The sequence below is a fragment of the Staurois parvus genome, unplaced genomic scaffold (assembly GCF_062004578.1).
Source record: "Staurois parvus isolate SC_StPar_1 unplaced genomic scaffold, SC_StPar_1.0 ptg002181l, whole genome shotgun sequence".
Classification (NCBI taxonomy): Eukaryota; Metazoa; Chordata; class Amphibia; order Anura; family Ranidae; genus Staurois; species Staurois parvus.
The window spans coordinates 1,753,854-1,770,312 of record NW_028319977.1 but is presented as its reverse complement, the minus strand read 5'-3'; the positions used below and the strand labels follow the sequence as shown (position 1 = coordinate 1,770,312).

Below are 16,459 nucleotides of genomic sequence, written 5' to 3'. Positions count from 1 at the left end.
CCCAAAAGTGAAATAGTAAATAAAAATACAATCATCATAAAAAGTCCTATTTATCCAACATCAATCACGTCCTCTAACAATATAAATCCAATGTCAACCACGATGACCTGCCCCATGTGACCTGTTGACATGTCAACCTACTGCTATTCCCATCGTAAATGACAGCCCCCAATCTGGCTAGTAGAATGTCAACAAACTGGCTAGGGATCATGGGTAACATCATTGACCAAATATGAATTGGAAAAACTCACCGCGATGCTACACCCAGAGGTTCCAATATGGCTAAGAGTGGAGATCAAATATGGTATTGAGTGATGGACCAACCAGTGCTTGGCACAAGCCAACTGGGAATTTCAGGAACGGGGAAAGTTAAGGGTGGGCAGCTAACAAGCGTAGTCAAAATACAAGCTGAAGTCGTTAACCAGAGAATAAAGGAATGCAAGACTGTGGATATTAAGTAACTAATCGCTGTACTAGAGCCTTGGGCAAGTGTTTTGCTCAGACAACAAGGGTTGGTCGAAGAACAGGCTGGGCAAGGGCTGGTTGTGTCTATATATATATCAATCGGCAGGTTGGATCCAGGGACGCCTATACCTCTCGGTCCTGTGAAGCAACAAGGTAGGAAAAGACCGCATGCTGATAGAAATACAAATAGCACACCAGCTTTCCTGTTGATCTCTTAGAGATCATTAGGGGAGTATTAATTTGTTGCCTCACGTTCTTTGCTTTTTTAATTTTTCTCATTATTTCCATGGAATGAACAATAGTAGAAGTGTAAGGAGCAGCACACACACCTACAATAGGACTATAAAGGTAGCACAACCCTGCAGGAGCCGCTGATAATTTGGGCCTATTTCCCCTACTCATAGCATACACAGCCAGGCATTTTCAGTATTCTTCTTTTTGCTCAAAGATTAGTCTAGGGGTTTCTTTGTGTTTTGTTTTATTTATTCGAACAGTAACTTGGATACTGATGGGGAGCCTGGGATACCCTGGAATTTTGAAAACTGTACAACTTGAGGACTGCTTGGCTTCTGGCTGCTCTATACAAAAATGCAGGCTGCACAATCCTCTGACTGCACTGTACTCTCTGGCTGCACTGCATTTGCTTGGGAGGTCTAACCACCCCACAGTCACTTCTCTTCATATCAGGAACAATTACTCACTCAGTCTGAGAATGAATGGGCGTCTTACCACCAACTCTGTTCTGGCTCTGCTCAGTCTCTGGACAAAGTTCTCTTTGGTAGGGCCCCCAGCTACACCTAGCCTGAACCTTTAATTCTTTGAAGACTCCTCTGCCCCAAGGCCACAGCCCCTGTACAGGGATATTTTCCTTAAGGACTGGACACATGTTGCTAAGTCCTCAGCCTACTTATGGACTCTCTCTATACCTTCTGGGCACACCTCCCCAGGGAATGGCTAAAGTCCCATAAATAATTAGGCTGTTGTTTGAAGCACATTGGTTTTGGAATTTTCTCATTATACTCCTTACCAAAAGAATAAATCACACTCCTCAAACAGCAGATTTTGTTCAGTTTTTCTCTTTTTTTTTCATAGCAAAAACACATTTCTGTATGTCATGTTTTTTCTGTTTTTTTTCATCATTTTTACTTTTTTACATATTTCTATCAACTGCCCACTTAGGGATAGTAAATATAAAAATGTATACATGGCCTTCTATGCACTAAGTTAAAAATCCATACTGTTAAGGGGTTATTTACTAAAAACTGGAGAGTGCAAAATCTGGCACAGTGATTCTTAGAAACCAATCAGCTTTGAGGTTTTATTGCAAAAGTTTCATTGAGCAGGCTGAAGTTAGACGCTGATTGGCTACCATGTACAGCTGCACCAGATTATGAATGCTGCAGTTTCAGTAAATTTGCCCTATTGCTGCACTATGTTACTAGTACCCGGGTAGCGCCCCTCTAGTTAGCCAGGGGGAGCTAGCTGGGGTTTTAGTTAGAGGCTGGATAGCGGCCTGGGTATGAGTCAGCCTGGGTATGAGTCAGCCAGGTCACTTTTGGTCAGGCCTGAGGGCTCTGCAGGTCAGTTCCCTGATTACCTCCCCCTGCTCTAAAAGCTTGAAAGGTTTCTAGAAGGCAGTGGGTGGAGGTGAAAAGGGGCTGATCTGCATACTTAAGGGATCTTGACCAATCCCCAAGCAGGAGGCTTGGAATGGGTTCAGGACAGCCCTTAAATATGAGAGAGCCTGATCAGCAGCAGGAGAGTGTTGGGTGTAAGATGGAATGAGAAGGCTGGAGTGTGGAGCCTGGGAGGGGACCCAGGGAGGGGCCTACCTACAGGCAGCCACTGAATAGGAGGACCCCTCTGCCTGAGAGAGGATAGCCTGGGAAGCAGGGAAGGAGGTAGCCCAGCGTAAGGCCTGAAGGTAGTCACCAACCCATTAGCTTACAGGATAGACAGAGTCAGTAATCCTACACCCCCTGGGCCAGATAAGGGGAGAGGTTTATCAAATGGAGAACCCAACTATCTCTTCAACTGGGATTGTTTCATTAAAATGGCATGTTCTGGGTCCCCTGCCAAGGGATTCCCTCAAGCAGCTGGGTGAAGAGGAGATTTCTTCTGGGGTCTGAGTTGGTGCACCTGGAGGGCTGGAGAGCTCTTCAAAAGAAGAAACTTTTTTTGTCTATAGACTTGTACATAGTAGCTAAGGAGTTTGTCCTCAGTTACAGTTTCCTTGGGAATCCCATATACCCCTAAACCTCATCCAAGTTCAAAACCCCTTAATAAAACATAAAACCAAGCTCAAGGACTGTTTACTGACTCCAGTGTGCAAGTATGAAGAAAATGTGTGTTGCTTGGCTGTGCAGAACTATAGGGGGGCCCAAAACTCAGCGACTCCTAAAGGGGGTAGTGCTACACCTGAATGCTCAGTTGTAGGTTCACTGTTGATCAGCATGGAATTCAAGGGTGTTACTGCTGACTGAATACAGAATAGCTTTGTGTGTGTGGGATCTATTGTAAATACCAGACAGGGTTCTATGTGTGTATGGTTGCTTAGTAGACCAGTCAATTGACAATGTGTAGGTGGTGGCAAGCTACCCTAAATCATGTGTCTGTGAGCAATAGTAAAAGTGATAATGTAGATTGGTGACCTTTTACTTACCTTCCTGTATGGTGGGTGCAAACTACTATATTTCCATTGCCCACAATCCCCTGGGCTCCCGTCATCCCCTGTTCTCCTGGACACACCAAGGAGAAATAATGTACGTTCCAGCTCTTCCACCCTACCTATCCTATAATCACATCAATGATTGGGCATGTGAGCTGTAACCAGGTGTTGGATCTTTCATTGCTATGTGAAACATGCAGGCTGCTGGAAGACAGCACAAGGGCATACAGATTCTACATAAGCCCCAGTCAATGTGGTGACGGTTAGTCTGCCAGCTGATTCTGGAGTACTGTCCTTCCAATGGGGTGCCATTGCCTTCAGCCACCTCAATGAGGCCAAAAACCTATCCAGCCACGCTCTTGTGGAGCCTGCCTGGAGATACCTGCAACCAGCTACCTTATGAAATAGGTGTTCTACCACTTTCCCTATAAAGAAACTACATTTGTATTGCATCATTTGTTTTTCAAGTGAATTTCCCTGTTTTAGGGGAAACATCTTAGTTACTGTAATTGGTTCCATAGACTTTTATGCTCTGTTCTATACTAAAGCGTGGGGTCTTGTGAGCCACTATGGTGTATGCTAAGTGATAATAAATATTATAAATAATAAAAAAAATTGTAGTAAAATCCATACAATAGTGAACATAAAAAAAAAATAAAAACTGTGAAAAATAATGGTTCGCTTACACTCTACACATACTCATACCATTGTGTCATAGAGAATACAATAAAATCAGAAATCCACTACCAATTGCAAAATTGTGAATAAATGAATATTAAATAAATAATAGTCCAGCACCGAAAGAATACATATCAATATCTCTGCAATTATATTACTGCTGCATACATGTCCTTATTAAGTCCGTGACCTTGACACTTCTTCAGCCATTGAAGTTAGGATTTTTGACTTGTGTAACTGTTCCTGGGCAGGGCTCATTAAATAGTGAAGTGATAATGGCAAACTAGAAGGCATAGCCAATTCCCAAATTTTTGTGTTCAGAAATACACTGTTTTACAGTTGCAAGAAAAAGTATGTAAACCCCTTGGGATTACGTGGAGTTTTGCATGAATTGGGCATAAAAAAGCACACCAACATCAAAACCTCATCCCCACTGTAAAACATGGCGGAGGGAGCATCATGGTTTGGGGCCACTTTGCTGCCTCAGGGCCTGGACGTATTGTTGTCATTAATGGGAAAATGAATTCCAGAGTTTATCAAGACATTTTGCAGGAAAACGTACAACCATCTGTCTGCCAACTGAAGCTCCGCAGAGGATGGGTGATGCAACAGGACAATGACCCAAAGCATACAAGTAATTCAACAAAACAATGGCTGCAACAGCACAGAATACGCCTTCTGGAGTGGCCCAGTCAGAGTCCTGACCTCAACCTGATTGAAATGCTGTGGCATGACCTTAAGAGAGCGATTCACACCAGACATCCCAAGAATATTGCTACACTGAAACAGTTTTGTGAGGAGGAGTGGTCCAAAATTACGCCAGATCGTTGTGCAGGTCTGATCTGCAACTAGAGGAAACGTTTGGTTGAGGTTATTGCTGCCAAAGGAGGGTCAACCAGTTATTAAGTCCAAAGGTTCACATACTTTTTCCTCCCTGCACTGTGAATGTTTACATGTTATGTGCAATTAAACCATGGCAACATCTAATGTTTGTGTAGTATTATGTTCAGCAGACTGTGTTCTTCTATTGTTGTGACTTAGATGACGTTCAGAGCACATTTTATGCCCAATTCATGCAAAACTCCACATAATCCCAAGGGGTTCACATACTTTTTCTTGCAACTGTAGGTGTGACGTTAAATATACTTGTTGTTATCCTACAAAGTTCTCATGATTATTTTTGTAAAAAGTACCCTTAATAACTTATATACTTCTGTCTGGTCTTCTTTCAGCTCAGCCATTGTACTCTACAGCCATGTGGAAAAAAATGAGAAAATTAGTTTTTTACCTGATGATAGCAACTTTGGCATTTATTGGTAGGACTACTATTAGACAACAAAGCTTCTCCATCATGGATTTCCTCATTTCAAATATAATGTCAAGTCCTATTAGTGCAGACACCATTCTAATAAAAGGAAATGGAATCCTATTTGTGGAGACCACGGACAGAATGGATCCACCATCCCTGGTACTGTGTGCTATTGAATCAGCCGCACGAGTCTACCCTGACCGACCGGTGGCCTTCTTTATGAAAGGATTGGAGGATATTACCACAGAAGAAGATGAGAAGAGAGCAAGACAACAATTTCCAACCTTGTCATCTTTTAGCAATGTTTACCTCTTCCCTCTTAGAATGGATCAATTATTTCAAAACACGCCTCTTAAGCCGTGGTTTGACAAGGTACAGTACAGACTAAGTGGGGTACCTTTTTGGAAAGTTGTTACAGAAATTAAAATTGGAAAGCTGAATAATATTACTCTGCCTTAACCACTTGCCGACCAGCCACTGTAGAAATACGGCGGAAGGTCAGCACGGCTGGGCAAAACCACGTTTTAAAACGTGCTTTTGCAAAACAGGTAGGGGGCGCGCGTGAGGCGCACCACCGCCCTACCTGCGCCGCTGATCGGGGCAGCGTGTGTCAGTTGCCGGGTCACGGCCAATCATTACCTACCATGTCCAGGCGATTAGCGGCAATCACTGACAGAGAGGACGGCTGCAGTGTTTACACTGCAGCTGTGCTTTCTGTCAGTTCCCTGTCAGCTGCTGACATGCTGATCCAGAGAGAAGAGTTTATCTCTCTGGATCAGCGTGTTCCCATGCAGTACACACCCCTGCCCCCTAGTAAAACACTCCCCTCACACAGTTAACCCTTTCAGTAAATAAAAATGTTAACCCCTTCCTCCCCAGTGCCTTTAGTACAGTGTCAATGTTTTTTTATTTTGCACTGATCACTGTATTGGTGTCACTGGGGATGTCAGTGACCCCAAGTCAGTTCCCCCCCAGTGTCAGAATGTCCACCGCAGTCCCGCAGACTTGCCATAAGTCCCTGATCGCCGCCATAAGTCACTGATCGCCGCTATTATTGGTATAAAAAAAAATTAAAAATCCCAGTATCTTTCCCGCCATTTGTAAACGCTATAACTTTCACGTAAACCAATTAATTTACACGTATTGGGTTTTTTTTTTTAGCAAAGACATGTCACAGAATACATTTTGGCAGAAATTTATGACTAAATTTGATTTTTAAATTTTTTTTTCTGGACATGTTTTATAGCAAAAAGTCCAAAATATTGTTTTTTTTTCAAAATTGTCAGCCTTTTTTTTTATAGCGCAAAAAATTAAAAACGCACAGGCAATCAAATACCACCAAAAGAAAGCTCAATTTATGGGAAAAAAAAGGATGTAAATTTCATTTATGTACCGTATTGCATGACCGCGCAATTTCCGTTAAACTAGCGCAGCGCTGTATAGCAGAAAAATGGCATAAATTGCAGTATCTAAAACATAGTTTGTAGACGCTATAACTTCCACACAAAGCAATCAATATACAGTCAGGTCCATAAATATTGGGACATCGACACAATTCTAACATTTTTGGCTCTATACACCACCACAATGGATTTGAAATGAAATGAACAAGATGTGCTTTAACTGCAGACTGTCAGCTTTAATTTGAGGGTATTTACATCCAAATTAAGTGAACGGTGTAGGAATTACAACAGTTTGCATATGTGCCTCCCACTTGTTAAAAAGGACCATAATGGGACAATTGGCTTCTCAGCTGTTCCATGGCCAGGTGTGTGTTATTCCCTCATTATCCCAATTACAATGAGCAGATAAAAGGACCAGAGCCAAAGATGTTAGAATTGTGTCGATATCCCAATATTTATGGACCTGACTATACACTTATTGGGATTTTTCTTACCAAAAACATGAAGCAGAATACATTTTGGCCTAAATTTATAACCAACTTTGAGTTTACTATATATTTTTTATAGCTGAAAGTAAAAGAAAACTTTTTTTTCTTCAAAATTTTTGGTCTTTTTTTGTTTATAGCGTGAAAAAAAAGCGCACGGGTGATCAAAGCTCTATTTGTGTGAAAAAAAGGCCGTAAATTTCATTTGGGTGCAGCATTGCATGACCGCGCAATTATCAGTTGAATTAGTGCAACACCGAGTAGCAAAAAGAGGCCTGGTCAACCCAGGACCAAGGGACGTATTTGTCCCATATTTTTAATTGACTGTATCATCTGATTAAGAACTTAAAATACTTTTTTTTTTGGTTTGAGTCAAAATATTAGTTCTTATCAACAAATGGATCTAGCTTTTTGCCAGTTATTTCATGAAATGGCTTATTTACAGCAACTGAAGTGTACGTTAAAGGTCATTAAAATGCAAAGTCAGCACCTGTTGCTTCCATAACAACCATTTACAGATACGAAGGCATAACAAATAGTAGCAGTAGATATACCTCTACTATATAGGATGGTTGGCTCCTACCAAATGGGCTAAAAGTTTAGTGTTCAGATCAGTGGCGGACTGACAACTCATGGGGCCCCCGGGCAATAGGGGATCATGAGGCCCCTGTGTCCTTGCCCAAACTCAAAAAAGCCTATGAAAAAGTTACCAGGGGCATCTCATGGGGCCCTCTACTGACCCCTGGCCCTCGGGCAGTGCCCGAGTTTCCAAATTGTCAGTCCTCCCCTGGTTCAGATGAATGCACAAGCAGCTGAAGTTTGGTCCAAGCTTGTGTTCAGAGAAGAAGCATTTCCATATGTAGCAGTCAAATCTCTTTTCCTTGGGGTGCAAAGAGTTAAAGTGAACAGCAAAGCGTACAATATGGACCATGTATGTATTTATGAAAGGTGACCACATCAACCCTTAACCATTTCAATACCGGGCAATTTTACACCTCCCTGCCCAGGCCAGTTTTCAGGTTTTAGCGCTCTCACACTTTGAATGACAATTGCGCGGTCATACAACATTGTACCCAAACTAAAATTTTATCATTTTTTTCACACAACTAGAGCTTTCTTTTGGTGGTATTTAATCACCGCTGGGGTTTTTATTTTTTGCTAAATTAACAAAAAAAGACCAAACATTTTGAAAAAAAAAACACGTTTTTCTTTGTTTCTGTTATAAAAGTTTACAAATAAATAATTTTTCTTCATAAATTTAGGCCGAGATGTATTCTACTACATGTCTTTGGTGAAAATAACCCAAATTAGGATGTATTTTTTAGTTTGTAGGAAAGTTATAGAGTTCACAAACTATGGTATAGATCTGAAAATTGATCGATCCTGAAGTACTGACAGCCAATCTAATTTCTTGAGGTCCAAGAATGTCAGAATAGTACAGATATCCCCCAAATGACCCCTTTTTGCAGAGTAGACAGTCCGACGTACTTCATAAGAGGCATGGCGAGTTTTTTGAAGTTGTATTTTTTTTTGTCATAATTTTTCGGAAAATGAAAAAATGAAAAAAATTATTTTCACTATTTTTTTTTTACATACTGTCACCAGTGCAGTACAGCGGCATCATATAACTGGCATGGCGGTGAACAGGGACACTGACTGGTGACAGTATGAAAAAAAATATATATATTTTCTTATTTTTTTTAATTTTTTTATTATTTTTAATTTTTTATTACATTTTTTTCTTGTTCAAACATTTTTATTAACAAAAGAGAAAACTTTAACAACACAATCAAGGAGACATTGTTGATATACAGTGGACATTGAAGAGGCAGTAGGACATTGAAGAATAATGAATAAGGATCACATTACAGATGTCTATACAATTCAAGCAAAAGCAGGAACATAAGAGTCGGCAATAGATGACATTATCGTCCCAGCCAATCCAAGTAACGTCTCCTAATTGCATTTAAGAAGTAGGGGGAAGTTTGGAGGAGGATCAGACGGGGAAGGAAGGAAGGGTATGGGAAAAAGAACAATAACGATGACTCCATGAACAATCAACTAGTTTACAGCAGACTCCACGAGTTGCCCACGAAGGACTATTGACAGTATCCTGGGTGCACAGTATAGAAATCAAGGGAGAAGGAGTGATTCATAAAAGTTAGGCGGGAGGAAGCGCTCTAGCATATGTGCAAAAATTTAGGGATCGTGTCAAGAATTGTGGCTTCCACCTTTGCATGTATCATGGCTTGTGTTATTCTGGTTTTGACGGCAGCAACACTTAGGGTGGGGGATTTCCACGATTTCGCTATAACCTGTTTAGCCGCTGTTGTAACTTGCATAAGGAGCTTGAATTGCGAGTTGGAGACGCCAGGGGGGCACTGATTGAGTAGGGCTGTTGTTGGATCAGATCTTAGAGTGATAGCGCTAAGTGTAGATAGCATGGTGAAAATTTCATCCCAAAAGACCCGGGCCACTGGGCAATCCCACCACATATGGTAGTGTGTCCCTAGGTCTGTACAGCCTCTAAAACAGTTGGGCGAGTAATTAGGGGTAAATTTTGCGATTCTCGCTGGGACCAAGTACCAGCGGGTTAAAACTTTGTAATTCGTTTCCAATGCTACAATGTTCTGTGAAGATGATTTTGTGTTAGCCCAAATGTGATCCCAGTCAGATGGGTCGAGTTTCTTGCCCAAATCCACTTCCCACTTATGGGTATACAGAGGGGGGGACGTGGTAATCGAAGTAGTGAGGAGTGAATATAAGCAAGAAATAAGCCCACGTCTATGGGGGTCTTTGTAGCACGCTCGTTCGAAGAAAGACATAGCATCTGGTCGATTTGTTGTTATAGCGTAGGGAGCATAAAAGTGTTGTAGCTGTAAGTATCGGAATATCTCGGAAGCTGGGAGGCCATGTGTTTCCCGCAGCGAGGCAAAGGATTTAAACTTATTCCTCTGCAGGAAATGATGCGTGTGGAGCAAATTAGAAGAGGACCAGGCTTTGAATAAAAGGGGCGTCTGCCAGGCCGGGGGAAAAGCTGGGTTTCGTAAAAACGAGAGCAGAGGATTATATAGCGATTGGAGGGGATATCGGGTTTTCAGTTTATCCCATAGGGATAAAAAGTGAGAAGTAATGGGGTTGGTTATAGAACGGCGGTCTATAGGCCTCAACCAGAGCAAGTTAGCTGTAGATAAGGGGTCACATTCTATCGATTCAAGTGCAACCCATTGAGGGATTTCAAAGGTTGCATGGTACTTAGGTAATTGGGCTAAATGCGCTGCTTGATTGTATTTGCTGATGTCAGGTAGGCCTAGACCACCTTTGAGCTTAGGAGAGTATAGCGTGGAGTGAGGTATACGAGGACGAGTATTACCCCATACATACAAAAAAATGCGACGCTGTAGTGTGCGGAGGTAGTGAGGGGGGACTGGGACTGGAAGGACTCTAAATAGATATAGAATTTTTGGGAGGATTGACATCTTGATAATTGCTATTCTGCCTAGCCATGCGAGGGGTAAGGAAGACCATTTGGTCAAAAGGGCCGAAAGATGGTTTAGCATCGGAAGATAGTTAGCTGCGTAAAGGTCTGATAACTTAGGGGTCAGTTTAATACCCAAGAAAGGGATATGACAGAGCGACCAAGGGAATGGTAGAATCTGCTTTAGGTGCGTCAACTCTAAAGGGGGGAGAGAGATGTTGAGTGCTGTTGATTTATTAGGGTTTATTAGCAAGACAGATCGCGCCGCTGCATGGCTCTGCAACCGCGCGAACTGCGCATGTGCGGGAGAACGCCAAATGGCGTGCACCCGGAAAGCTGAATCATTTTTGCGTCTGCCAAACGGCTATAGGCCGGGCGGCTAATGGTTAATAACATTTTCTCAGGGGAAAATGTGTTCAGTTCAATCTAATCTTCTCTTATAGTTAGGATCCTCCATACCTCGTTAATTTAGTTGCCATTCTCACGCTCATCTCCTGTTCTACAAAATGTTTTTTGTGCCAAAAACTGAACTGCCTATTCAAGGTGAGGTCTTTCTAATGCATATTCCTCTGTCTATCTCTCTCTCCAGAGTCTTGGGTTTTCATTGATGCCACAGCTAGCATTAAAGAATTTAACTATCAATGTATTTTAAATGTGAAGGGATATGCTTATGTATTGTTTTTGAATTACCAGGTCAACCCTGAAGAAGAAACCTACTGGACCCATGGTAGTTCAAATGCCTGTAGGTATGCTCTGATGTGGAAATACGGTGGAATTTGCATGGATGCTGATGTCATCTCACTTCGTCCTATACCCCAGGATCATTTTCTAGCAGCCCAAGATTTCAAACTTACTAGCAGTAGTGTTTATGGCCTCTCCTCATATCACTATATAGCATGGCAATTTATGGAGAACTTTGTTAAGAACTACAATGGAACAGTACAGGGACACCAAGGACCGGGGGTTTTCACACGCGTCATGAAGAATTTGTATGGCATGCCAATATTTAACTCTACGGATGATGTCAAGTGTGAAAATATTAGTTATTTTCATCCTCAACGTTTCCACCCTATCCCATATGATTTGTGGGAAAAGTACTTTGAAGTTTGGAAGAATTTGCCAACCTTTAATAACTCCTATGCCTTACATCTATGGAATTACATGAATAAAAATGATATATCTATGGTACCTGGAAGCAACACATTGTTGGAACACCTCTTCCAAAGATACTGCCCTACCATCTATGGATATATCTTGAGAAATGAGACAACTCACTTGTGACAAGGTTTGTTGAACATTACAAAAACAGATCATGTGTCTAACTTAAAGAGGACAGATGGGAACATTTAAAGCACCTCAAGGATAGCATGAAAATGTTGCATTTAAGACAGCCCAAAAAATCCTTCACAACTGGTATTACACACCAACAAAACTCTCCCATCTCTTTCCATCCGACTCTCCAGCTTGCTGGAGAAATTGTGGCCATAGAGGAACAACAGTACACGTTTGGTGGACTTGCCCTCTTTTAATTTCCTTTGGATTGATGTACAGTCCCTAACTAGAAGAATAACAGGTATATCCCATGATTTTACACCCCAACTGGTGCATGTGAGTGCATGTGCATGTGATCAGCACAGGGCCAATCATCACGGGTCAAACAGAGGTCAGGGGTTTGCATTCTCCTAGAGCAGAAAGAAAACTCCTACAAGCTTTAGCTAGTGCTCTGCTGGACACTGATAGAAGCCACAAGACTGCTCTAACTGCTGATGAGAAAAGGTATTTAGCAGTTTATATTTAGGAAACTATTTGCATTTCCATGTTCTGTGTACTGTGGGAGACCAGATATAGTGGATGCAGGGTCCAGGGTTTAGTGACACTTTAACCACTAGGCTACAGGGCACTTATACCCCCTTCCTGCCCAGGCCAATTTCCAGCTTTCAGCGCTGCCACACTTTGAATGATAATTGTGCGGTCATGCAACATTGCAGGGGAAATTTGTATCATTTTTTTGTGACAGATAGAGCTTTATTTTGGTGGTATTTAATTACCTCTGGGATTTTTATTTTTTCTTAAACAAACCACAAACCACTGAAAATTTTGAAAAAAAAAAGTTTTTTCTTAGTTTTTGTTATACAATTTTGTAAATAAGTGATTTTTCTCCTTCACTGATGTGCGCTAATGAGGCTGCAGTAATGGGCACTGATAGGCTGCACTGATGGACACTGATAGGTGGCACTGATGGGCACTGATGAGGAGGCACTGGTAGGTTACACTGATGGGCATTGACAGGCATCACTGATGGGCACTGAAAGGCAGCACTGATACATGACACTGATACATGGCACTGATATATGGCACTGATAGGTGGCACTGACTGGCACTGATAGGTGGCACTGATTGGCAGCACTGATTGGCATTGATAGGTGGCACTGACTGGCACTGATGGGTGACATTGAAAGGCAGCTCAGATGGGCACTGCTATGTGGCATTGATGTGCACTGGTATGCACTGATATGTGGCATTGAAGTGGCACTGATGGGCACTGGCACGTAGCACTGATGGGCACTGGCACTGATGAGCCCTGACAGGTGGCACTTCTGGGGCCACACTGATCATCAGGGCACACTGATCATCAGTGCCCTGAGGATCAGTGTACATGTCCCCTCCGCGGAAAGCCGATTACTGGCTCTCATCTCCTCTCGAGCTGTCAGCTTGACAGCTCGAGAGGAGAGAAATGCCGATAACTGGCATTTCCATGTTTACATGTGATCAGCTGTGATTGGACACAGCTGATCACATGACCGAGCTGACATCTTCGGCTCTTTCCGTGATCCGCTGTGTCCGAACGACACCGCAGACCGGCGATCACCGCGCTGCGCGCTCTCTGAGACGCGCATGCGCAGTGAGAATGGTAGGACATCATATGATGTCCTATCAGAACGAGAGAACCACCTTGCGCCCGTCATTGTACTATAGGGAGGGCAGAAGGTGGTTAAAGTATGTTTTACTACAATACAACAAGGTGCCAGCTCTTCTCACTGTACAGGTCAAGTGTTCCCTCATTCAACGTCTGTCCACTGTTACTGGAATGGGAATTGAGGGAAAAATATCCAGAAAATCAGAAAGCTACAATAAAAAAAAAATCTTTCTTGTAGCGTGAAGAAAAGTTAGGAGCTGACAAACCAGTTTTGCACAATGTGACATAATGGCCCTCTAGACAGAGGGGCACAATTATTTTTAGACATAGGCATACGTAGAAATAGTTTGTATGTTCTTCAATACTTGAGTATCAGTGATTTAAAAAGAACAATCACAGTTTATATGTGGGTAAAGTGTATTGGGGCTTCCTTGGCCTGTTTCATTATAAATTTGTCCTCAACTCATTGTTAAACTTTGGAACCCAGTGATCCATTTAACATACAAAGAATTGACTTGGGGGGGATGTTTGTCCAGCATGCTGTAATCTAGTGGCTACTCTATCTATCCCTTTCTAGCCTCTATGGTTGTCCCTTCTTTTTTGAGAGCTCTCAGCTTTAATTGGTATTTATTCGGTCCAATATGAGGATATGATCATTACATGTATGGTATTTGGTTTGAAGATATCCAATTGATCCTTAACCTCCTTGGCGGTATGATTCTTTCCGATTTTTTGTGCTGAAAGCGGTACCATTTTTTTGCATGGAAATATGTAGTTTTTTATTGTAGGCTGTAATTTTAATAAATAATCATAAAAAATAATAATATAATAATAATAAATTTAATTCAATAATATAATCAAACCAAAAACACTGAAATTTGAAATACAGAGGCAAATTCGCACATCGCTGAGCAAAGTCGCAAAATCGTTTTCAGTGTCTGATGACGAATTTCCCCACGAATCATTATCACTCAATTCTGCAAGTGGTTCTGATTTACTATCGCTGTTCTAAAACCGCTTTTGACGTAAAGGGACACTTTTTGGACGCCATGGACTTTTCTAAGTTTCCAGGCAGAAAGAACAGTCAAAATGCAGGCAGGGCGCAGGACAAAGCAGTAGGGACAAAATATATGTGAAATGCATTGAAACAGCAATGACAGCAAAAATTACATTTTTTAAAAATTTCAAATTTCCCGCCGGTTCCGGCGCCCGTACGTCCCGACGTCACAGGGACCGGAACACGGAAGCCGGATGCCGGCATCAGCCGGAGGAGATGGCCGGGGACGCTGCAGGGGACACATCGCGGGAGCGAAGGACAAGGTAAGTGCTGCAGAGACTCCCTGAGCAACGTCGCATGGTAAGCCTGAGTGTAGCTCGGGGTTACCGCTCTGGAATTGAAATTTTACCCCAAGCTACACTCGGGAATACCGCTAAGGAGGTTAAATGTGACCTTTTGATGTTTTTTTAAAGGGTTTATTTACATGTTTAATGTGTTTTGGCTTTTAAAAAATAAAAAATATTAGTAAATCAATATGTGTTGGTACTAATTATATTTTTTTATTTTTTGAATGATGAAACCATTACTTGGGTTGAGGTGTTGGGCTAAATCCAATTTTTTATGCAAGAATTTTTGGTATACATTCTGTAGTATACTTCCCTCCCCTTTTGTTATATAATTCATAGAATTGGTGCCTGGTAGGATCTATACTTTTATTATTCTCTTTGTATCAGTGATGTAACCACTATCAAAGCTGAATTAAAGAAAATGTTTTGTAAAAGTTGATTTCCTTATTCAAAATATGGGGGGGGGGGGGACTTTTGTTTTTACCAAGCAATTCTTTAATTAAAAAACACATCCTTCATGGTCTTTGAACATCTTCTCTGATCTCTCCTGGTTGATAACATTCCAGAGGAGTAAGGCCGAATTAGCCAAAAAATAATTCCATAACGGAGAGTGTAAAGAATTTTCTCAGGTAGGTAATATGATTGGGCCCAATGGAAGGGGAAGTGGGATTTAATATTTTGTAAGGTTTTTAATGTGTAAAGCTTCTGATTTGTGAAGATTAACTTTAAAGCCATGGTCATCGGATGCGTACCGAAAAACACAAGTCATCAGCATATCCTGCTACTCGAAGACATGCCAGCAATGTTGGGGTTAGCTCTGATATGGTACAATAAGAGTTCTAGAGTAATAATAAAAATGAGTAGAGAAAGGGAGCATCCCTGTATCTTCCTATTAAGCAATTCAAAGTGGTCAAAGTAAACATTGTTAATTTTTAAGGATGGATGGAAATATTACAATTTGAACTGATTCACTAATTTCCCACCCACTCCAAGGTATTGCATCACTGTCTTCATGAAGGTCCAATTGACACAATTAAATGCTTTCTCAGCATCTGTCGACAGGAGAGAATAGTGGGCATATTGGGGGTGTGGGTCGTGAGAATAACATTAAGAGCTTTAATTAGTTAGTTAGTTAGTCTGGCTGAAAAAAAGACAAAACTCCATCCAGTTCAACCATTAAAAAAAAAAAGTTACAATCCTATACCTATATAAATGTGGTATCTTTCTCTTCCCTGTTCAGGACAAAACCTCCCTGATCAATATTAATTATCCTTTGGACTGTTCCCCTGCTTAGGAATTTGGAAATAGCAAGCTTAAATTCTTTTTTGGAAATAGGAGCCTTTAGGTCCTTAGGAATAGTGTTGAAAAAGGGATAGATTGTAGATAAGAGCGATATTCTTCTAATGTATCACAGGAAGTAGATATATATACAATTGCACATAAAAGGATGTGACGACATCCATAATCTGTGGTGCTTGGGTGTGGTTCGTACCCCAAATGGTCTATAATCCTAGGTATATCTGTTGGGCAAAAGCAGAGAAAGATCTAGCGCTCGGCGTATAGATGCTCCACAATTCAGTAGAAGGAGTAGGGGAGGGGGATAGGAGGGTTTTGGGAAATTAGGAAAATGTAAATAGAATAGTTCAACATGAACAAGCAAAAAACCATGATAAGTTCTATAGGCACATAAGTGGTAAATAAATAAAGTCCTT

At 41.5% G+C, this 16,459-nt stretch overlaps 1 protein-coding gene across 1 annotated transcript; it reads left to right on the top strand.

Annotated features, from left to right (window-relative positions):
* Positions 1-573: 573 nt before the first annotated feature.
* LOC149432244 (alpha-1,4-N-acetylglucosaminyltransferase-like) lies at positions 574-15,181 on the top strand. The gene is made up of 3 exons (XM_089665307.1): positions 574-618; positions 5,044-5,492; positions 11,180-15,181. Exons 2-3 carry the CDS (start codon positions 5,067-5,069, stop codon positions 11,765-11,767), a joined length of 1,014 nt encoding a protein of 337 aa, XP_089521433.1. The 5' UTR covers positions 574-618; positions 5,044-5,066; the 3' UTR covers positions 11,768-15,181.
* The last annotated feature ends 1,278 nt before the right edge of the window (positions 15,182-16,459 follow it).

Bases quoted from the DNA above. Each gene is read 5' to 3' on its own strand.
- LOC149432244 (XM_089665307.1), top strand. From the start codon at position 5,067: ATGTGGAAAAAAATGAGAAAATTAGTTTTTTACCTGATGATAGCAACT. The intron at 5,493-11,179 runs GTACAGTACAGA...TTGAATTACCAG, and splicing joins TTAAGCCGTGGTTTGACAAG to GTCAACCCTGAAGAAGAAAC.